The sequence below is a fragment of the Phragmites australis genome, chromosome 10 (genome assembly GCF_958298935.1).
Source record: "Phragmites australis chromosome 10, lpPhrAust1.1, whole genome shotgun sequence".
NCBI lineage: Eukaryota > Viridiplantae > Streptophyta > Magnoliopsida > Poales > Poaceae > Phragmites > Phragmites australis.
In genome coordinates, this window is record NC_084930.1 from 12,398,332 (window position 1) to 12,422,070 (window position 23,739).

At 40.5% G+C, this 23,739-nt stretch overlaps 1 protein-coding gene and 1 long non-coding RNA gene across 2 annotated transcripts; both read left to right on the top strand.

The window, feature by feature from the left end:
• Nucleotides 1–16,429: 16,429 nt before the first annotated feature.
• LOC133931135 (protein FLOWERING LOCUS T 1-like) lies at nucleotides 16,430–19,024 on the top strand. The gene is made up of 4 exons (XM_062377942.1): nucleotides 16,430–16,688; nucleotides 17,037–17,098; nucleotides 17,203–17,243; nucleotides 18,617–19,024. The coding sequence occupies exons 1-4, from the start codon at nucleotides 16,497–16,499 to the stop codon at nucleotides 18,841–18,843; spliced, it is 522 nt and encodes a 173-aa protein (XP_062233926.1). The 5' UTR covers nucleotides 16,430–16,496; the 3' UTR covers nucleotides 18,844–19,024.
• A 504-nt stretch (nucleotides 19,025–19,528) lies between these two features.
• On the top strand, nucleotides 19,529–22,100 carry LOC133883714 (uncharacterized). Its single transcript, XR_009902951.1, has 4 exons — nucleotides 19,529–20,480; nucleotides 20,883–20,955; nucleotides 21,058–21,688; nucleotides 21,768–22,100. It is a non-coding gene; the product is annotated as an uncharacterized LOC133883714 (long non-coding RNA).
• The last annotated feature ends 1,639 nt before the right edge of the window (nucleotides 22,101–23,739 follow it).

Sequence of the window (23,739 nt, forward strand, 5' to 3'; positions counted from 1 at the left end):
ATGGGGTAAGTCGCTTCTCATGTCTTGCATCCTAAACGTGCACCTGGGGTGGCGAAAAGTTTATCTCGATCCAATGGCAATATGAATTCCTTTTACTTTTAAAGATATTTTTTTACTCTCTGGACTGCCCACCAAAATTTCTATTTCCGAGTAGATAGTCAGGGGCTTAATAAGTACTAGGTGCTAGTAACCGAAAAGAACATGTGTTCTCTAAAAGCATATTCTAATGAGAAGGGAAGAACATTGTGTTATGAACTTGGGGTTACGAAAAGGCTTCTTGTCACGTTCCATGGGTGACTGGGGCTATGATGCCTCCCACTCAAGCGGGCTGAAGGCCGGTCATAATAAGCACTCTGATTACTGATCAACGTGTCCTAAACTAATCGAAGGAATAAGCAAATAAAAGATCAGTAGTTAGAGTGCTTATTATGACTGGATGGGGGGATTTTTCCCATTAAACTCCCCGTGGGGGAAAAATGATCCCATCCCCGTCCCCTAATAGGGGAATTCCCCATAGGGGAACGGGGATCAGGGCCCCATTGACATGCCTAAATCTCGTGCTCCTTCCATGGAGGAACAACGGTGACCTCAGTACTGGCTACTTACAGTTCCAGACTGGTGGCCACTAATACCGAGGGCTCGCTAGATTTGTTGTCATCTCCTTTAGAGGAGGGAGGTGTTGGAGGTTAGGGAAGTGAGGGCTTTAGTACTATCGGTAGTATTTTGACTAGCCTGCAGGGGAGGCAAATTCAAAACATGCATTCCACCAATCATAGGAAATAATTCTCAGCACCTGAGTCATTTTCTAGCCCCCTAAGGCTTCACCGAGACCAGAAGAGGTGCCAATATCTTGCTCCCTGACGCTAGCTAGGTAAAGAGAGCATCGCCCAATGGACTCACAGGGATTGTTGCCTTCCCACACTCTTGCGGCGAAGGCTAAAACGTACTCGACAAATTAAAGAACCAGCACAATTGCAAATGATCGGGGTAAATTCTCAACTTACCAAGACCAAAGCCATTGTTGAAAGTGGCACTAGGTCGATGAGAGCAGAAGGAGCAAGCAATGAGGATGGATCTTACAGATCCCTTACATATGGCTACTTGAGATCAAGAAGTACCTATCTCACCATTTCGGGCCAGATCAAATCCAGTTGGAAAAATCTAAGCCCCGGTAATCCTCGACTTTAGAGGACTAAGGAGGCGCTTGATGAAGTCCTTGGCAACATCGTATGCCATCAGATTCCTCTCCTTCAGGAGCAAGATCTCCTTGATAAGATTCCAACAAAGGGTGGTCATCACCGACTCTTCTACCCAGACGGCCCTTGACAGCAGTGACAGGCCCTGGTAAGGAAGTTCTTTCAAGCCAGGTTGGCAGTAGAACCAGTTCTTGTGCCAACCCGACCAGGAGAACTTGTTGGTGAAGTTGATGTACTCTGTCGATTTTCCTTCTTGGAGCCAGAATCTGGCGTAGCCAGCAACCTTGTTTTGGTGTCTCTTTAGGACACAGAAGTACCGGAAGAGGTCGAGAGATGGACAAAAGTCGAGAAAGGCCTTGCATAGATGCATGAAGACACTCAGCATGATGATGGATTTGGGGTTCAGATGGATGAGCTATAGGACTTAGACGACCAACACCTCGAGGAAGAAGCTACATGGGGAAAGTTGAACTGGCAGCAGAAGAAGTTAAGGAAGGCCACCAAGTTTTGGGTGCTTGGGCTCAGGATCGTCTGCCCACCACTGGCGTGCAAGGGATCAGAACCTGGGGAGGAATCACCTCCTCGCTCTCGGCCTTCTCCAAAGCCTCTTCCATAATCTTTGACTCCCGCCATTCCAGGATTGCGCTCACCATCTCATCGACAGAGGAGCTCTCTTTCTCGATCCTTTTCTTGCCCATGGTGGCACAGAGATTGTGGGAAGTTTTTTTAGGGGTTCTTGGAGTAGGGGTGCAAGGAGAACGATGAGTGTTATGGAAAGTAGTTGATGATGAAGGAATAGACGTTGAAGCGGGTCTCCCTCTACCTTTATGCAGAGCGGGGGCTCCTGGGGATGGCAGTTCAGCTAACGATGTGGCATGACTTGAGGCTATGATCTCCCTCTTTGTCATAATGTTGCATTTAATGTCCATCGCATGCGGGCCAGTTGGCACCTCACCCCGAGGAGTTCAGCTCCTCACGCTGCTACCATAATTATGATGATATGGCATGAAAAGATTCTCACCACTACCCGAAATCTGTGCTACAACATTTAAATTTTCAAAGTTCACCAGTAACAAACTTTTTTACTTCTAAAGGGCTAGTCCTACAAATAATCTACCAGGATGAAACACCTTCTCGAGAACTCTATTGGGGACTTAGAGGCATTCGAAATCCTGAGTAGAAAATTAAAGAACCCGGTTGGATGCTTCACCCTAACCAGGGACCCGAGTCCTACTCGATGATTGCTGACTATGTACTTGAATCATCGAAGCCTCATTTCACATATTGATGGGGGCCTTAACGATGAATAATGGATAGTTACCATATCTGGGTACCCTAGGGTGTCCTGTAATTCTCGAGGCATATCTTTACCTCTAGGAAGGGGATCCCTTGAAGAAAGGAAACTACTCGTAGATACCCAAGACATCTCGTAACTGGGAAGGTCTATCTCCAAGAATAGGAAGAAAAGTACATAGGACGTACGACAGCCCCATATATATATATATATATATAGAGTCGTGGGCCCTGCAAAGGACAAGTCATTAGAAGTCAAAACAAGCAATACGAGCCAACAGAAGCCAAAGCATAAGTCACCGACTAGGTTTAGATCCATCTAGGCTAGCTAGACCCCCCTTGTACCAGGCTCAGATCAATACAAGACAAATAAAATGTAGGATTATTATCCTCAAGGAGGTCCAAACCTGTCTAAAAACCTTTGTGTGTTCCCCTTGTGATTCATCTACTCAAAGTATTCCCCAATTGTTCAACAAGTTTACCAATCATCAACACAAAAGAAAAATGTGCCACCTCCTTTCATGCTCTACCTAGCACATTACTCTCTCCCTCTAAAGATTAGGGCCTTCAACATCCGAAAAGAAGGAAACATTAGGGGTCTCAATGGGCCTTGCAAGGCGGCTCAATCTTTGACTATCAAGGTTAGATGATGTTTTTTTAAGTATGGGTCAACTTAAGCTTGTGTAACTTTGTTTAGGAAGTGTTATCACCTCCCTCGAGGCTGCATATATGTATTTATATGGCTGCCAAACCACAGCAACAATTACAAGTTTGATATACAACATGATTTGGTAGATTTCGGGTTTATCTCTAGAGCCCTAGAGTCCGAATCACTTTTAGGGCCTGTTTGTTTCCAGCTGCTTCTGGCTTATGCTTCTGTCAGAAGCCCAGAAGCCAGAAGCCAGAACAAACGGGTTTGCTGAGAAGTGGCTTTTGGAGAAGCCAGAAGCTGTTTCTGAGGAAAATGAACTAGAAGCTGAGAAGCTCGCTGAGAGTGGCTTTTCTGAGAAGTTATGTGCTGAGAAGCCAAAAATTTATTATAGAAGCTAACAACCTATTTCTAAAAGCAGCTTTTCAGAAAAGCCAAAAGCACAGCTTTTCAGAAAAGCCAAAAGCAGAAGCTCAAACAAACAGGCCCTTAGCCTCTTTCTATCTCTAGTACACGTAACCAAAACCAACCAATCATGATGCAATATGTTGCACAACTCTATCTCTAACATTCCCCGTCATTCATGACTTACCTATGTTACGATTGTGTTTAAATTCTTCTAGACCTCGAGCTGATAAAGGTTTGGTGAATCCATCTACCACTTGATCCCCTGTTGGAACAAACTGTATTTCCATAAACTTCTGTGAAACTTGGTCTGTAACAAAATGATAGTCTACCTCAAGGTGTTTAGTTCTTGCGCGAAAAATAGGATTGGCTGAAAGACAAGTGGCTCCAATATTGTCACACCATAACCAAGCTGCTTTGGGACATTGAATTCCCAATTCATTGAGTAGTGTTTGTATTCACATAACTTCTGCTATTACATTAGCTAACACTTTATATTCTGCCTCTGTACTTGACCTTGACACAATTGCCTTCTTTCGTGCATTCCAAGATATAAGGTTTGTTCTAATAAAGACAACAAAACCTCTAGTTGAGCTTCTATCATCTAAACATCCTACCCAATCTACATCAAAGAAAGCACTTAGAAGCATGGAGGATGACCGAACAATTTGCAGTCCTAATCCTACAATATGTCTTAGATATCTCAAAATTCTCTTAATTGATGTCCAATGTTGAGTAGTATGAGCATGTAAATATTGAAAAAATCTTATTAACAGGAAAAGCAGTATTTGGTCGCATCAATGTTAGGTACTGTAAAGCACCAGCAATGCTTCTATATTGTGTTACATCTTTAGGTCCAAATATCTCTCCTTCATAGGTAGACACAGTTTCTCTTTCACAGATAGTGGTGTAGCAACTAGCTTGTAGCTCATCATACCCACTTGTTTTAGTAGATCCAAAGTATACTTTTCTTGTGTCAATAAGATACCTTCACGTACCTTCTTTACTTTACTTCCCAGGAAGTAATGTAGATCACCTAAATCCTTGAGATCAAATTTTGTCTTAAGATCCTGAAGCAAAGCTATAGTTGCTTCCTGTGAAGAGCTAGCCACAATTATATCATCAACATATATAAGAAAGAATATTGTAACAACACCTTTATTGTAAAAGAATAGAGAAGTTTTAGCCTTGGAGGGACAAAACCCTAGATCCTATAATTTCGTACTTAGCTGTGAGTACCACGCTCTAGGAGCCTGCTTTAAACCATACAAAGCTTTGTCTAGCTTACATATATGACTTGGTATGGACTTATTGTTAAACTAACCAATGTGCATCTATTTGTGTGTTGTTAGGATTGTATACCTACTATGATTTATCTGGCAATAGGCCTTGATCCAAATCCCGTGTACAACAAACTCTTGATTGTATCTTATTTGTACATTGGTATATATTGCACCAAGGCGTGAGGTATTCCTCATGTATTTTCCATCCTTTCTGACTTGGTAAAAGGTCCAGATCCCATCTGCTCATCATGCCAGCCTCCTCTCCTCTCAACTCGACCACCGGCGCTCTGATTTCATCACCGAGTGCCAACATGACCGTCCCCTCGATTGGCAACATGATCATGATTCGCCTATCTAGGGAGAACTTCTTCCTTTGGAAGACTTAGGTGGTTCCTACTCTGTGAGGTGGACAACTATTCGGCTATGTCAATGGCACAACATTGGTGCCTACTTAGTTCATCGCCTTCGGCATAGGAGACTCGACGGTGCATACAGCTAATCCTGATTATCAGGTACTCATTGCCTTCCTCTCATCCATGACAGAGGATATTCTCAGCCAGATGACACGGTTAATGACAATTGCATGCTATCTGGGAAGCACTTCATCTCATGTTTTTGTCACAAAATCGTGCTTGGATCATGCAAGTGTGCTATCAATTATCCAATCTCAAGAAGGATATGCTAGTGGCTGCATCAATAAGATGAAGGGATTTGCTGACACGATGGCATCTATTGGAAATCCTCTCACTGATGAAGAAGTTCTTGGCTACATGCTGGCCAAACTGAGTCCGTATTATGAGCCTTTGGTGGCATCCATCATGGATCGTGAAGACTCAATGATCCTTAATAGCTTTTATGCTTATTTGGTGGTTACTTTATATATACTTCCTCCTCTAGAATACCACGAAGAAACATGTTCTGTACATCTAACTATCGAAGACTCCATCCGCTAGATACAACAATAGACAACACCAGTCTAATAGTAGCAGCTTTGACTACAAGGCTGAAAGTGTCTTCATAGTCAATGCCATAATGTTGTTTAGAACTCTTTGCGACCAATCTAATTTTATACCTATCAATAGTGTCATCTGACTTCCACTTTATTTTATAAAGCCACTTACAATTAATAATATTCTTCCCTTTTTTTCCTATGGTACTAAGTGCCAAGTTTTATTTCTAACCAGCGCCATATATTTTGTATCCATTGTAGCTTTCCATGATTCATTATTTAAATCTTCTTGCAAATTCTGAGGTTCACCAGTTTCAGTCCAAAGATCGTACCTTATTGTTCCGTTTATGTAGACCTTTGGTTTGTGTACACCACTTTGTAGACGAGTATGAGGACGAGAACGATCCTGTACAATTGAATCAGTTGAAAAATCATTACCAGAGGGGTTGTTGGCGCCACTGATCTCATCGACGGAGAAAATCCCTTTTGGTTCTGATGCTGTTGCAGCCGATGCTATCAGTGCACTCGAAGGCGCAGGCTCAGGCACATGTGACGTCAATGTCGCAGCAGCAATTACATGTTGGAGATACAACATGATCCGGTCAGTTTCGGGTTATCACTAGAGCTGTAGAGTCGGAATCACTTTTAGCCTCTTTCTATCTCTAATACAAGTAAGGGTTATCTCTAGAGCTCCAGAGTCCAAATCACTTTTAGCTTCTTTCTATCTCTAATACAAGTAACAAAAACCAAAGGTAGGGATCCGTGATGTTATGACAGACGATGAATTAGAATATTTAAAATTATTTAACGCTAAATACTTTACAAGATAAATCTATATCAATTTCTATCTAAATATGCTTTCAAGTTATCTAGTATGTCTATTCTATCATTCAAACGGGATTATAATCTATCTAGAAAAGTAAATTGCAAGGTGTAAATACAGAAACGTAAATATGGTAGAGAGAGTAAACTCAACATAAGAGATTTTTATCCTATAGTATCAATGACATAAATGTCCCACTTAGTCCACATTGGAGCTCTACTAAGGATATGAGGATATGCTCCTAATCGTCAATACTCTTTCAATCAACACTCTTGAGCTACCAAATCACTAAGGCAAGGCCTCAAGCCGGATGAGCTACTAAACCATTAAGGCAAGGTCTCACATTAGCCTATCTTCTTCTCTTTGGAGTTTAAGCCACCAAAGCAAGGGTCTTCGTGTTCCCGTATGAGCTTCTTGCCGCCACTCCACACCAAGTCGAAGGATCAACAAGCTGGAGCCACCAAGGCACAAGGTGTTAGCGAGTCACTAAGACTCCAAGGTGCTAGCATACCATTTGGTACACAGTATGATCACTCATTGACCTACTCACTAGGCAGCAATACCTAGTAACAACTCTCTCTAGGCCTATTAGCACTAATCTCTCTATAATTTTGTGCTTAATTACCTTGAATGATAACTTTAAGCACTTTGGTAGCTTGGATGTCTTCTCAAGTGTATGTGAACTTCTCTAAACTACAACACACTGCCACACCGTCAAATGACCAAGTTGAGAGGTATTTATAGCTTCAGCCCCCCGGACTAGCTGTTGCCCCAATGGTTCAACTTTTCTGTATACACCTGATGGTCTAGTGTAAATAGATTGTACTTACCAGACCATCCGGCGTGCACATCCTCCACAAAATAACCATTGGAACCCCACTCAAAACCATTCTAAACACTGAATATTTTGGTGTTACCTTCAACTCTATCGTCGGACTATCCTACATGTACACTCGAGCCAAACCGCGCCACTTCTCTCTGTGCAAAATACTCTGACGTAGCCAATCTTCATCGCTGGACCATCCGACGTGTACAACCATGCCAAACTAGTTGTTGAGACCTTCTCTGGACAAATCACTCCGGCATAGCAACCTCTTCATCGCCGGCTCCGATTTGTTGTGCATTTTCTCCTTCCACTAGAAATGCTCTATCGTGCACTATCTTCAGAGCATCGAACCATTCAGCGTGTACAATCACGTCAAGTAGCCGTTGAAACCTTCTCTTCAAAGAATACTCTAACGCAACCATCTGGCGTGTGCAATTCCGAACACCGAACCTTCTGACTTGTAATCTTCAAATCTTTCCTTGAAAATGCTCCAGAGTGTACAAACCTCTGAGCTCCGGACCATCCGGCGTGTTCAAAACACCCGAGGAAAATGCTCTGGTGACTATAAACTTATCTGCGTCGAACCATCCGGTATTAACAGCTTTCCTAGGACTTCTCGAATTCAATCAATTTTTGTCCCGATTGTGGTGGCTTCTTCATGTATTGTAATCATGAGACATACTAAGACATATACTTGAAAAAATGTTAGTCTCATTGACTATATTGTTATTAATCACTAAAATCATATAAATACCCTAAAATAATTGCTACAATTTTTTAAAGGCATGTTTGCTACACCAACCAATCATGCTGTAATCTATTGCACAACTCCAACAGCTTGAACAGGCTTGATTTGGTTCAATAAAGTACATATGTTTGAGCATATTAATGAGGCTTTGGTACCTCTATAAATATTCCTCACAAGCAGGTTGGTCATGAGGGGGTCGAAACGAGGGCTCCTCCTCATATACCTGTGTATAGTATACATGTCTAATAGTCCATACGATAACAGATAGAACTAGGTCTAAAGTAGCAGCTAGGCCTAGTAGTCCGTAAGGTAGGACACAAGTGGGTTGGTTCCTCCGTACCTGTCTGCCTAGTCTATTTGGATGTTTGCCTATTTCATGTTTTTTTCGGTCCAGACAGGCCAATTTCCTACGTTCTATGGGACCACGACTCTAAGGTGTCCCGCATGCCTGCAGCTTCGATCGAGGACATGCATCAGCTATTGCCATATGGTTTTCGTTGCTAGTTTTTCTCCTCTATAATTTCTACTCCGCCTCAAATAGATCCAACCCTTGCTAAGATCGCACATTTGAAATATGGAAAGATCCCCGCTTGCTCCAGCGATCAATGGGTCCAGCATTTTACTGTGATGATAGCACATGTGAGCAGATAGCTCTAAAGCTACTATGACGGCAAGATATCTGTTGCATGTACCGATGAGTAACTAGAGCTGCACATAGCAAGTTTTACATAAGCATGCGAGTATTTCTACCTAGCTAGCATGTATTAACGCAAGCATATCGATCGCTTACAATTCTGTTCTTGTGAGCATTTACGATAATTTTATTTCAGTTTACCGTAACGGACGCATTCTAGATTATTCAAGCTTATCGTAGATACTCGTGTACTCTACCCAGAATATTATCTTTATAATTGATATATAAATATTTCAATATTTATGTTCATTGGGCCCCGCTTTTAGTTTCGTCCGGACCACTAAAATCTCGGGACCGACCCTGCTCACAAGTATATTTAAGGACCAAATAAGCACAAGTTTGACTAAAAAAAAGATTGGGGATGATATAATGTATTGCAATATGTATGTACGTATGTATATATTGCAAGATGGAGCGAACCCTAGAGCCAAATTCGAATAGCTTATCTAACCTGGATTTTTATATAGCCATCATGAAAGATATGCTGGCTAAAGTGGCTGCTGTGACAAGATGTAATCCCCACAAGAATTGATAATGGGAATGACCCAAGCACTGCATGCACCTAGCGGCTGTCCCTCATCTATAGCTCCTTGCTTCTGATCATTGGACCTTAGAGTGGGCAAAAGAATCCACTACTCACTGTTTCAGCGAGCTGCAAGAATGTTTAAATCCGAGGCTATGAAGCAATAGATACACACTGTAGCATTTTGAAGTAATTAAATTGTCATGAAAAGTTTTAAAATACAAGTAGTCCTAGTAAGTTGAATAGAAGAAGGCAAGAAGTTATAGAACATGATGGTGGGGCTAGTTCCAACTCTGACTGTTTACTTGTCTCCATCTATATTTTCTCCTTTTTTGGGTAAAAACGAGCTTAAGCTTTCAGATAAAAAAGGAATGGTACAAAGGAGATGTATCATGTCAAGCTTTAATATGGGCTGGAATATATTCTTTATGTTTCTCGATTAGCTCGGCAGGTTAGATTGATCAATCAGATTAACAAAAGGGAACGTCAACCAAATGTAAAGGTTATATCAAGTTCAATAACTAGGTCGACCGATTTTCAATGTTTGAAACAAAAGTAAAAAGTACCTTTCAATTTGAAAGTTTGCTAATCAAAGTTGAAACTGTGTATATCTTTGTGACTTCGTCATTTAAAACTCTATCATAATTATTGTTCTCCAGTCACGCTTTTTTGAGTAAAATCTAGGGAGGAAATTTTGGAATTCGGGAGTAATAAATGAAGTGTTGAGTTGGATGCCCATGTCCAATTTGAAAGTGAGAATTTTTATTTAAAAGTACAAATTTTGTGTTCGAAGTCCTCCCTTATGTTTTCAAGTAAGAATAATGAACTTAAAATCCAGCAAAGGTCGCCAAACAGCAGCTGTTACAAATATATGCTAGTTTACTGGAAGATCTTGGTTGAGTCGCGTGCGATAATATGGCATATCACGATGATGGAAGAATAGAAGTGGATGTGAGATTATTCTTTTAAGATAGATGGAATTAGAATTCGGATGAAAACATATAGTACAGAGATGCGGAAAATTACAGGTTGTGCAAAGCCTTTATAGGATGACGTGCACCCTGGTGTACATAAGAGTTACTTTTCTATATAGTGTTAATATTAGACCTGTTACTATGTCTTTTTTCTTTTAATTGGTGGAATGAGAACATGGGGCTGCAATGCGGTGCAGCTTAGCAGTAAGATATGAAGAGTTATGCACGGTGCACTTGCGCTAGTTGTGGGGTACCTCAGACAAACTTTAGCAACTAGGGGCTATTGACCATACAAAATACAAAACGTGAGGAAAAAGAGCCAACGATGCATGGAAGTGCGTTGGTTCTCTTTTAGTGAGGTCATGTCATCTTCAACAATGACCGGAAATGCATCAAAACAAAATGACGAAGCAATCTTTATGCGCGCTTTTGTAATGGAATTTTTTTAGAAATAAAGCTTAATCATCGTGGCAATTTGCATGCTAGACATATGTACAAGAATTCAGATATGTACAGATCAGTTTTGATTTTTTTTTGTTTCTGGCAAAAGTAGAGCCTTTTCGTTATACGCAGGGTACATGTGAATATGTGATAGTGTTCGAGCAAGAGATTTTCCATATAAGCCTATAAGAGATAATCAACGGAGCTAACCCCCAGCCAAACAAACATGCAGGTTAGATCAAGAGCTACCTGTTATTACCCGTATATATGATTGTAATTACACTCGCTCCGTAAACCGTATCAAGGTGGTAGGGTCTCCATGAGCAATTTCCCTTTGTCTGAGAGGGTAATTCACACAATATTTGTCAATGTGGACTTACTCGCCCATCCAACTGCTGATATGTAAAGTTCATATTTCAACATAGACCTATTTTTCAAGTAAAAGCTAGCTCGTGGACAGACTTGATAGGTTTATATATATATATATATATATAATTTCTTCCTTTCTTGATATTTTCAACAATTCTCTATACAAGTTTAGAGAACTGTTCGAAGAACATAGGAAAGTATTAGTCAAGCCGCAAATGGGCAAATGTACACCGTACATGTGCCACTTAGATGTGCTCATGTGCACATACCCCGGACCGTGGAATCTATTCTCCACAGTAACGTTGTTTTATATTTATATATATATATATATATATAGATAGATAGATAGATAGATAGATAGAAAAACTAGTCTATACTCTGGAAGCACATACTCCATACTATGATATACTACATAAATAAATTAGATATACTCTTTTATCAATAGAAGTATACTTATATACTCATTCTAAGATACTCCAACACAAACTACATGAAAAAAATTAAAAAAAGTCCATCAATTTTAATATATTTTGATAATACCTTTATATTTGTACATAACATATAATATAAACAAAAAAAATATGTGCAATCCACCTACAAAAGTATACATACCAATTGGATGATCTTATATACTCACATGCTCTGTGTACATACCATTTATCACATGAGATACTCTATATTATGAGATATGTATGTGGGAATACATACTCTCGAGAGTATCAAATAATACATGTATGTATGTATATATATATATGTCTACTCCCAGGAATTCATACTACCGAGTCTATTCTACTCATACGTGCAGAACAGCCCTCGGTCGCGCACTGCTGGTCGACCGAGCCATGCTTCCTTCCCCACGCGCACTCTGGTCGAGGCAGCCTCCCTCTCGTGCCCGCCCCCCGACCGAGCCTTTCTCCCTTCTGCGTGCCCCTGACTGCTTTAACGCGTTCCCGACTGAGTTCGCCTTCAATCCACCCGCATGCCACCGCCCCCGATAGCCAAGTTACAATATGCTCAACAACATAGTTATAATATAATAGACACTCTAGTTAAGATATGCATTGTCGAGTGAATACTACAGTATGGTGAATACTACAGTTACAACATAGTAAACACTACAGCATAATATGATAGATACTCTAGTTATAATATGGTAGATACTGTAGTTACGACATGCATTTTTTGGTGTGGACTATTTACAAAATGCTTATAGTTGTAACTCCTCTATACACGAAGTTGCAAATAGTCACAATCTTTGCTTCATCTCTAGTGGGCCCATGGGCTCGGCCTGTGCGCATTCTGTAGGTACGCGCAACATACCTACATAATATATATACAATATATACACACACACAATATATATATATATAAGTAGTATATATATCTCATAAAATCTATATACTTCGGTTATAACGAGATGAACTATGGATCAAACTAGGAGTTTGTTTTCATGAGCGTAAAAAAAAGGCTTTATATATAATATATTTGTTTATATTTATATGGTTTATCAAGAAACGACATGCAAATTTTTCACGCCACTATAGAAATACCCTTCTGTGCCCCCCTATCATTGTTGATTCATAAGTTGCAATGGCTGCTCAATCATTGATCCCTTGTGAACCGACAGTGATATTCTTCTTATCATTGTCGATTCGTGTTATAAATCGACAATGATGTCACTATCAGTTTGTAACACGAACCATCAGTGATAAATAGAGTGTCATTGCCAGTTTGTTACAAGAATCAATGGTGATATATCATGACCGTGTCATTAAATAAACCAATAGTGATAGTGTTGTATAACTACCTATTCTAGTTAGGAGCTAGCAGTGATGTCCTCCCCCTATAGAGGAAAGCGACCCCATCCCTTCGACAATTAGCAATTTTCCATATAGTTCCTCATCGTGCTGCCATGACTCTGACACACCGACACGCCTCCGCATCCTTGCCAAGCACTACCACCATCGTCAACCCCTATAAATCCAACAGCCTCCAAATCTATCAGCCCCCACACCATTGCGGGCCTCCCAGCCTTCTCCTACAACCACAACTTCTTCCAACCTCATCGACCCCCACCATCACATCCTCCTACAACCTTGTCAACCCCCACCGCCATTGCCTCCTCCTCACCACCAGCGCCTCAGCTCCCTCCATGCTAATGCTGACATTGCCATCGACCACATCGACCTCCTCCCCTTCTCCACCACCGATGGCCACTGTGGCTTCACCAGACGTGCCATCCCCCAGGCCTCCTTCAACCGCTGCGCTGTCACGACCTCATCCAACCTCGTTGACCCACGCAAGGCTCCCTCCACGCCAACGCTACCACCGTTCACCTCGGCCTCCTCCCCGTCTCCACCACTAACGTTGTCTCCACCACCCCACCACCAACGGCCTCCTCCCGGTGTGAACCCTAAACCTTAAATTAGTTAGAAATTACTATCAATTGGTTAGAAATTAGTTAGCTTTAAATTAGTAGCAATTAGTTATTTTGAAATTAGTAGCAATTAGTTAGCTTGAAAAGTAGCAATTAGTCTTTTAGTTTTATTTGAATTTTAGAAATTTAGCTGAAATTTTAGTTATGATCACTACTTAAAAAACGTCATCACTACTGGTTCAAAAATTGCATCACTACCAGTTTCGGAACTGACAGTGAATAAGCGGCAGTGATACTACTATAGTTTTGGAACTAGCAGTAATAGAGTTATCACTATTAGTTTGTGTTATGAAACGATAGTGATAATCAGTTCCAAATCCAATATTTTTGGGAATGATTTTTTTGCACTTGATGAAGGAACCCTCGCAACTTTTCTCACTTGTGCTCATAGCTTTTGTGAGAGTCAAACACACAAATATAGCAATTTACATGCCAGAGCAGTTTGAGTGAGTCAAACCTGTGACCTCATGCCTCGCGTGAAGGTTCCTTACCATTTCACCTCATATTCTTACTTGATGGCTATAGGGTAATTTATTCTTTTGATCTTTCCTGCTCAAATATTTGGATAATTATTTGGTCATATATATTGTTTAAATAAAAAGTTATCAACTATAAAGTTATATATCTTGTTGAGAGCTACAATATTACATATAAAGTTTATCTCCATACTACTCTGTATGAAAAGTTTGTCTCAAATCCGTGAAACTGTTCGGTAAATAAGCAATAACTTTTGCATACGGAGTCCGATTTCGACGTTCGACCTCTACTTTTGAAGCTAACGAGGAGGCACATTTGAAAAAAATATAGGTGGTACACATGTACCTTTCTTGACCTAAAAAATGTTCAAAAGACCCTAGACAGGGCCATTGAAGTTTTTTTTTTCAACTTTGAGGTCCTGTGTGTGGTTTTTTCAATCATTCCTATTAGTGTTACACCAGATCTGACAATTTACTTTATGGTTCGGTACGTGGTTTTCTTTTGATAGTTTTAGATGATTATTTGGGCATCTATATGGCTTCAAAGAAAAAGTTTTCAACTACAAAATTGTATAACTCGTCGAGATCTATAATTTTCATATAAAGTTTGTTTCCTTCCAACTCCTTATAAAAAAGTTATGAATTTCTGAAGATATGATATGTTCTATTGACACACCTATTAATACAATGAACTGACAGTCACAATGCTTCCATTATCACTGTCAAACTAGTAGTGAGTATCACAGTTGGTTTTAATTGAACCGACAATGACACATGATTATCACTACCAATTTTTACTGTATGGGCTATCACCGCCAGTTTTTTTTTGTAAGAATCGTATGGGCTATCACTTTATCACTGCCAGTTATTTCTAAACAGGTAGTGAAAAGGGGGCACGGATGACCTTTTCTGTAGTAGTGGATGGTGTAGATAGCATTTCAATTGGAAATTAGAGATGGATGAATTTCAATCATTTTCTTCTTGATAATTTTCATGTTGATGTTGTTGAAATTTTAGTGAGTAATGTAGGATCACTTTTACTTGTTATACATGAATAGCAGAAAACACATTCATCTTAAAAACGATGAATGTGTTTTCTCCCATTCATATAGAACAATGCTATTCTTTAAGAAAAGACATAGTGATGGCACGGAAAACTTTTCCGGCACACACGATGAAGGACATGCAACATATTTTCTATGAATATCATGGGACTTATGAACCCAGGTCCTTCACCATGCAAGCTGACGAGATTTCCTTGAGTCATCTCACAGGAAAATGGTTGAATAGTAGTACAATGGTTGAATAGTAGTACTGTGGTTTAGGGTAAGATTGCTTTGAATAGTTGTACTATAGTTTAGGGTAAGAGTCTAGAGTCAATAGTGATATTCAGAGTATCACTACCGATTCTTGAGCTAGCAGTGATAGTCTCGACTCTCATTGTCGACTAATCATTGCTGGCTTGAAAACCGACAATAAAGCTAGTAATGTGCTAGGAGTGAATGGTGTTTCTGTAGTGGTGTCATGCAAATATATGGAAGTCTTGATGATGTGTGTAATACTTTTTGAAGAAGGACCCAATTTATGAGGCAATTTTATAAGTAATTAGTAGATTATACGACCAAAAGTTTTGAGCTGAGCTAGTTGACCCCAAAAGCTTAAGTTGATGGGGGAATGATGGGCAATTCATTTATACTTCAACAAAAAGGTTTGTAATTCAAAAGCTTGAATTTGCACAAAAAAATTATATCTATTGATGCCAGAACCAATATCTTATCCAAGGTATAATTTAAACAATGGATATCAACTACACTCTTGATGGGATTTTTTGTTCATGGTTTCATCATCGATGACATTTCAGTATGTGGGCCCTAAGGATGACCACAAAAAACGACCAATTCCTTCGAATAAAAGCTATCCATTGATGTAGAGTATGTATCAAGCTTTCTAGCTAATTGATTGACACGAGAGCTAGCTGATGCAGTGCACCGGTGCCCCTCCCCCTCCACCAGACAGTGAACAATTTGCAAAACACTAGAAGATTCTAAGTAAAGTCAGAAGAGCCCTTCCATATGTTTCCCTGTGGAATTATATGCATGAAAGATTCCACGGATATAATTGTACATGACTAACATGACATAGATATGTTGTTTCCCACCATCTGTGATGCTTAAAAGTTTGAAATCCTGTCAAACAAGTAGAAGCATCTTGTGGAGAGTTGGCAGATAAGAATAAATTGAAGGTGTAATTTGAAAACGAGAAACACACCTGTGTGCACAGCGTGAGCATCTTCTAGGCCACTATAAATAGCCCAAGGACCTTGTGATTTACCCAAGCCATTGGAAGGCCAATTAGCATTTGTAGTTGTTAGCTACTACCACAATACAACTCTCACACTCAAATATATAGCATGGCTAGTGACTCCTTGACCAGGGGGCAGATAATCGGAGATGTCTTAGATCCGTTCACTAGCTCAGTGCCTGTAACTGTCATGTATGATGGCAGACCTGTATTTGATGGGATGGAGTTTCGGGCGTCGGCGGTGTCGGTGAAACCTAGAGTTGAGATTGGTGGTGATGATTTTCGTGTGGCCTATACCATAGTAAGCCATCACTTCGCAAAGTCCATCGATGGTAGGCCAAACATATGGCCGAGGTATCGACTACTTTTTTATTAATCCAGGGATCACAGCAAATTAGGCATAGCCCCCAACCCCTTTGGACTGGCCAAGAAATCAATGGCTTAGCTCGTTGTGAAGGCTAAAATAGTCTCCTGGTGCCCAGCCCGGTTAGGGCTGATCTTGATTGGCTCTTGCTATATATAGTGTTTACAGTGAGCGAGACTCTGACATACGAAATGCAGGATTTTTCAGCCCAGCCCAAAAATAGTCAGGTTTATTTTAATTCCCTAACATGTTGACCATGTGTTTGTGTTAATGTAAACCCATTAGGTTATGGTGGATCCTGATGCGCCTAATCCCAGCAATCCTACCCTGAGGGAGTACTTGCATTGGTAAGTTATAGGCTTATAGCTCTTGCATTTACTATTCCACTACATGTACATTTCTTGTTCTGTCACTCAGATCAACTAATCTCAATACCTCTTAATTTTAACAGGATGGTAACTGACATCCCAGCATCGACAGATGATAGCTTTGGTGAGTATACTCGCACCGTATGCAAGCATAGCTGCAACATCTTGCATTCATATATGCCTCCAATAATTATTCCCGTAAAGCTTATAGCTAGGAGTGACGTCCCTTTGGTTGGTGAATACAAAGAGTAGACATACCGTTCATATTTATCTTTTATGCTATCCTGATAAGCATGTAATAATGCTTTGTTGCTTAAGAACCTAAGCAACGAAATTGTTTTTCTATAGTTTAATGCAATGCACTATTTAAGTTCTCTCACATTTGAGTTCAAAATTTGATCATTATAACCTTAACTTAAGTATCTTTAATCATCTCTTTGTAACTTGCAGATTTATATTGCAAAATTTTCCAAATGCAAGTCAAACCTTTTAGCCTAGTATATACTCCGATCGTATGCAACATACATAACATTTACTATCCAAACTGCAGTCATGTCCTAAAATGTTGTACTATCAGTTAAATGGAAATACTGCAATGCATTTCCAAGTCATATGTTAACTTATAACAAACTTTTTTTTGTGTTTTGGTATTATTATAGATCTAGTCCTAACTTTGTGTTACTTTCATATTGGAACATTTTAACACAAATACTACAGGTGTTATTTTTACTAGCTTCTCAAATTTGTCCTAGATATGACTTAGGTAAAGTCCTTTGCAACAATATTTTGTATGTATATATAAAACATTTTTTCCTATTACAATAGTACACTATACATATGTGCTTAGGTATATATGCAACAAAACTAGATTTAGACTTATATATAAGAATATAATATTCCAGAATTATGTGGGAATATATTGGTCATCTTTACGCTGCATGTTTGTGGACGTCTCCTTTATATTCAAAATCTACCTATGGCATTAACTCTTCCTTAAAAAATGCGTCATGAAAAATTATTTGTAGTTCTGTATCGTGCCACGTGCTGCAACGCACAAGTGGCAAAACCATCAATCTAACATGTAATAATGGCAGTAGAATGACCTAAAAATAATTTTGCAACATACAACAAGTGTAAAATATTTTCAAAACGGGTCCTAAACATGACAATGTATTTGTGCTTTCTAGAACTCACAGTAAAAAATTGAAACCGAATCAATCCATTTATAATAGTAATAAGTTATGACACATATTATCTTAAAGGAAATATCAATATCCAGAGAGAACTCATCTTTCTACTGTTCTCATCCAACATTAGTTAAAATTAATTTTTACATGGAAATTTTAACAAGCGTGATTTACACGATTGAATCTAAACACTGGGTGCTCCAGCACCTTAGCATAGATTAATGGTTGTAAAAAATAGGGAAATGAGTAGAGCAAAGGTAAAATGTCACGAGGAATGTGTATCTTATCATTCTTTTGAAACTAAATGCAGGCCGAGAGGTCATAACCTATGAAAGCCCAAACCCCAACGTGGGCATCCACCGCATCGTCCTGGTGTTGTACCAGCAAATGGGGCGGGGCACGGTGTTTGCACCGCAAGTGCGTCAGAACTTCAACTTGCGCAATTTTGCACGCCGTTTCAACCTTGGCAAGCCTGTGGCCGCCATGTACTTCAATTGTCAGCGGCAAACGGGCACAGGTGGCAGAAGGTTCACCTGATTACCAGTCCTGTTCAAGTTGAAGGCAAGTTGAGCTAAATACTAGCTGCATATGCGTGCTTACCTATACAAAACCGCATTGTGATACAGTACCAAGAAAGCTAGAATAAGGTGTACTTGTTGTACATGTAGGCTCTTGTGTGTGCCTTCATGAGGATGACTGCCTTTCAATAAGTTTATGATACAAGATGTTACTATTGAGAATACAGGTGTGACATTTTGTCAGTAACAATAAGATATATAACATATGTGTCATTTTGGATGGTTTATTGTCAATATTTTTAAATTTTAGTTAAAAATTACCCTTTATGTATTGAGTTAAAATACTTGAAAAGTAATACAAGTAGATTTGCCCAAAAATAGTTTTATAATAGTATAAATCTGATATATGCTATAGACATTTTACACCAAAAATTAGTAATTAAATATATGTTTTGGAACCGTATTGATGTCTAGAACGGTAAACGATATCATCTGTAGTACCACAAAGACATTAAAATCACTTATACGTGGGTCCGCTCCTCTGTATAGTCTACGTATCAGTGACTTTTAATATTCTCTATAATAGATCTATGTTCCCGGAACAGTACTTATTTGCGATTAAAGTGAGTATAGTATTACCGAAAAGAAGCGTCGCAACAACCTTTCGAAAAAATAAAATAAAGGGGCACGTCCCTTTCAAAAATAAAGTACCTGGGCACGTCGCCACAACCGCCTTCCCCGCTCGCGGGTGGGTTTCGTCTACCGCGCCGCCACCGCAATTTGCTGCGCATCACCATAGGCGGCCTCGCCGCCAGCAGGAGACCGATGGGACGCGGCAAAGTCTGGCCCTCCTTCCACCCGCCGGTGCATCTCACATCGAGAGGTGACGCCCCCCTCCCCTACCCCGCGGCCCCGCCCGCCCTTGCCAGATCCCCGCCTCCCTCGCAAGGCCCAACCCGCATCTGCTCCCACCTCCCCCGTCGCTCTTTGATCCACCGCCGGCAGGCTGGGTTCGGAGGGGTTGCACCAGCTATGGCCATGGTGGAGCTCGAGAACGACGGCGAAGTGGTTGGTTCCGCTCCTCTTCCTGCGCGGGATTCGCGTGGGCCTCAGCGCGGCGGGGCACGAGCGGAGATCGGCGCGATCTGTGGTGGCGGACAACAGCAAGCCTTCGGTGACGAGGTCAGGCGACGCTCGGCATGATCTACGGTGGCGGACGGCGGTGAGCCTCAGCGATGGCGTGGCGGCGGCGGGTCTCAGCACAACGACAGGCGAACAGATCCTTGAGGCCCACACGCGCCGACGACTCAAGCTGTGGCTGACACCGTCGAGGCAGTGGGCGTCCCCGACGCTTGTTCGCCTCCTCTTCCTCCGCTACCGGTGGCGCGGTTGCCGACCCCGTCCACATGCCTCTGTCCACCTGCAGAATCGACCACCTGGGGTCACCGCTGCCGGCCGGGGTTAGGGCGCCGCAATCGTTGCCCTCCGGGTTCGGGAACCCCCACTGGACCAGCCGATCTCCCACTCCCGCCGAGGCCTAGACAACGAGGTTCTGGTACTGCAGATGGGTGAGCGGGTTGGAGAAGGACGATGCTGTCGATTGGGACGTTGGCGCATGCGCTGGTTAGATCAAGCCAACCGAGTTCATCTATGCAGGTTGCTTTCTCTGTCACATTGAATCGATTGGCAAGTCTGTGGTAATAAGTCTGATATCACTTCTAAATTGTAATTGAATTTGTGTCACGAAGTCCAAGCCCCGAAGTCCTGTTTTTGGTGAATGTTCCCTCTAGCTGCGTTAGGTCCTCATCTTTAACAATTTTGTACGACCTCTTAGGTTCATACTGAAATCCTCTGTAAATAAGAAAAAAATGAGAAAGTATAGCATGAGTTTGTGTCAAAATGCTGACATGAATAGTTGTCATTTTACAGCCGAAACTTGTACTTACAACACCCATTATACTTGCGACTAATTTAGTAGATTACTCAGATCTTTTTTCCCAACCGGTGCTATTAACGATTTAATGTGTCAATGTTTCATATCCTCTTGTTGCTCTGCAGCAAATACACTGCCGAAGGTCGTCGCATTACAAAACTTGACCAGATACTCCTGAACGGCAACAACATAGCCATTGTAAGGATCTTGATCAGATAATGCTTTTGCTAAATGCTTTTTCTATTTTCTAATGCCGTTTGCCATGTCTAACATTATTTCTACTCTTTTGTACTCTCACAGTTAGTTCCTGGTGGTTCACCCCCAGATGTGTAATGAGCTATCGCTTCCCAGAATAATCATTTGTGGCAAAGGCAGCTCAGTGAACTCCACAGCTTATATTACTGAACCAATGGATGTTTCCTGATTTCAAATCTGTGCTGGGCTCAAATCTGTTTCTCGTAATTGTACAGAAGTTTATTAGCAACTCTGAGAACACTCTTATGTCTTATGTGTGGAACTTACTGACCTGAAGTGGAGTGGCTGCATAGCTGTGCTTATATGATTGGCCATGTTAATTCTGGTGTACCTCTGATAGCTGTTGAATGCTCATCATCATCCACCGACCGGCGCCAGGTCCGTTAGCTCCACCACCCAGTGCATCTGGCCGGCCGCAGGCGGATTCAACGCCTTGCAAGGGAGGTGTTCAGATGGGGAACCGACGAGGGCCAAAGTCGCTGATGCGAACAGAGCATGGGGCCCTGCTCATTCAGCCGGCGATTCGATGGAGCAGGCGAGAGGGCAAGCCACATGGAGAGGACGGGGAGCTGGTTGCCAATGGCTGTGCTGCCCCTCCGCCTGCATAGCCCCCTTCTCCGGAAGTCGACCTCCGAACTTGCTTCCAGACCCGCGCCTCTATGGAGTTGTCAAGCAGGTACGTCCTGATCGAACTCCCATGTTCCATTTTGAGCATGCTTCTTGGGTCTTATCATCTCACTACCTTATTGATTTAGGATGAAAGATACATGATCTGCTAATCTGCTTACTATGCGCAAGTACGTCACAGTTGGCTGGTCATTCTTCTCGCCGCATATATGTGCAACAGGGATCTCAGCAATTTTTTTTCATTCCGAGTTATCTGGGTTATGGTTAGGAAATGCAGTTTGTATGCAATATAACTTTGTAAATTGATTTCATAAGGATGGTTGACACTAAGTGCAAGTTGTGAACTGGTTAGGAAAAAAACTTGCAATTCCACCTTTACGCCATTTTTGACAGCCAAGTGCAGATTTTTGTAAATGTGTACACGTTGAGAATATTCGGAAGATAAAATATATTGAACAGCAGGTTGACTCCTTTCCTTTTTCTTTAGAGGAGTAGAATGACTACTTTTATTATACGTCACGTCATGCATTTCTCCCTCTCTGGATGTCTATGTTTTCTGAATTTGAAGGTTAAGAATGCCCTAAGGGGTTTGTGGATGGAAGACACACACCGAGGAGATGCACACAGGTTCTTCCAGATAGATTCGTCCTATTAAAGTCCTCAACTGATCTTGAAGCTATTGCCCCCCATTGCTATATCAATATCTATATGAAGGAATGGCGCCCTCTCAGGGCCTCGCTACTGTAGCAGTGGGCCCAAATACGTATACATACCTATACGTATATATATACATATCATATATACGTATATATGTATACCTAGATGTATGTATGTATATATACGTATAGGTATATATGTATATGTATATATATACGTATATACGTATATATACTGGTATATACGTATATATACATACATATGTAATTTTTTCTAAAATTTTTTAGCAAAATATCGAAATGAATATTAATTACATTAATAAATCAGCTGAAAAAATCTAAAATGCAAAGAAAAATATCTAAAACTCAAAAAAATATGAAACAAATTTTTTTAGGTTAGTATTACTTTCACCTACATGTTAAAACTATGTGCATGCATAAAAGTACTATTGTTTTCTCTATAATTAATTTAATGTGTTTAACATTAATAATTTTATAAATAAATATTGAAATGTACAAAATTTGTGAACTTAATTTTTTAGTCTTCTTTTATCGTGCTTTACACAGCAAAATAAAAATGGGCGTGGCGTACGCGTGCCAATCAGACTAGTGTATTCAGTCATGTATTGTACTGCTTACACCGACTGTTTGCTCGTTGGTTTAGAAAAATTGATGTTGCTCCATCAATCAAAGTAGCTTGCTTTTTCATATAGCCTCTCATTTTAAACATTGCTTGGCGCCATGTTGAACACCATGAAGTTATGAGCTCCGACGTTATACAAGTCCTGTGATGAATGGAATATGTAGCATGAAAACATGGAGTTAACTAATTCCCGGATTGTTTTAATCATTTTAAGCTCACTGCTATTTCTACTACTTACCTGTATTGCCCAGGAGATTTGATTGACAACCGTAGGGCTTGACTGTTTTGACATTGAGTGATCCTAGGTTTAAGGTGAAATCCTTTTGGCCAATGTCTATTGTATAAAGAGCATTGCCAAAGATATCATGTAATACGTGCTTTCTCTATAAAGGTGAAATCATTTCGCCGATATTTTTTTAATGTGAATATGTGTTAGGTTTAATGTTTTTCTATCAAAACACCTATATGCTTATTATTCAGAAATGGATTAGCAAATATGTAAAGGATTTAGAAGCACCAATCCTTGATTTCCTCTAGCAGGTATGACTGGGATGTTGCAACTATACAATCGTTTCTACATATTGCAAGGTTGCAAGTATTCCTCAAAGGACCGATGGATTCAAGCAAACATATACCTTTTCTCTTTTTTACATGAGCATTATACAAATTTGAAGTCATGTGGTGTTGTAAATTATAGGGAAAATGTATTCACGTGGGTACATGTGAGATTTCCATGTATCAAGTTTTTTAAGCGTTGCAATCTTTTACGATGTATTTGCATGCAGCATAATGTATTGTGTA

What these genes read in the sequence shown, in the direction of transcription:
- LOC133931135 (XM_062377942.1), top strand. Translation starts at nt 16,497, where the DNA reads ATGGCTAGTGACTCCTTGACCAGGGGGCAGATAATCGGAGATGTCTTA. An exon ending in TTCGTGTGGCCTATACCATA is followed by an intron (nt 16,689 to 17,036) that starts GTAAGCCATCAC and finishes TAAACCCATTAG; the next exon opens with GTTATGGTGGATCCTGATGC. An exon ending in ATCGACAGATGATAGCTTTG is followed by an intron (nt 17,244 to 18,616) that starts GTGAGTATACTC and finishes AACTAAATGCAG; the next exon opens with GCCGAGAGGTCATAACCTAT.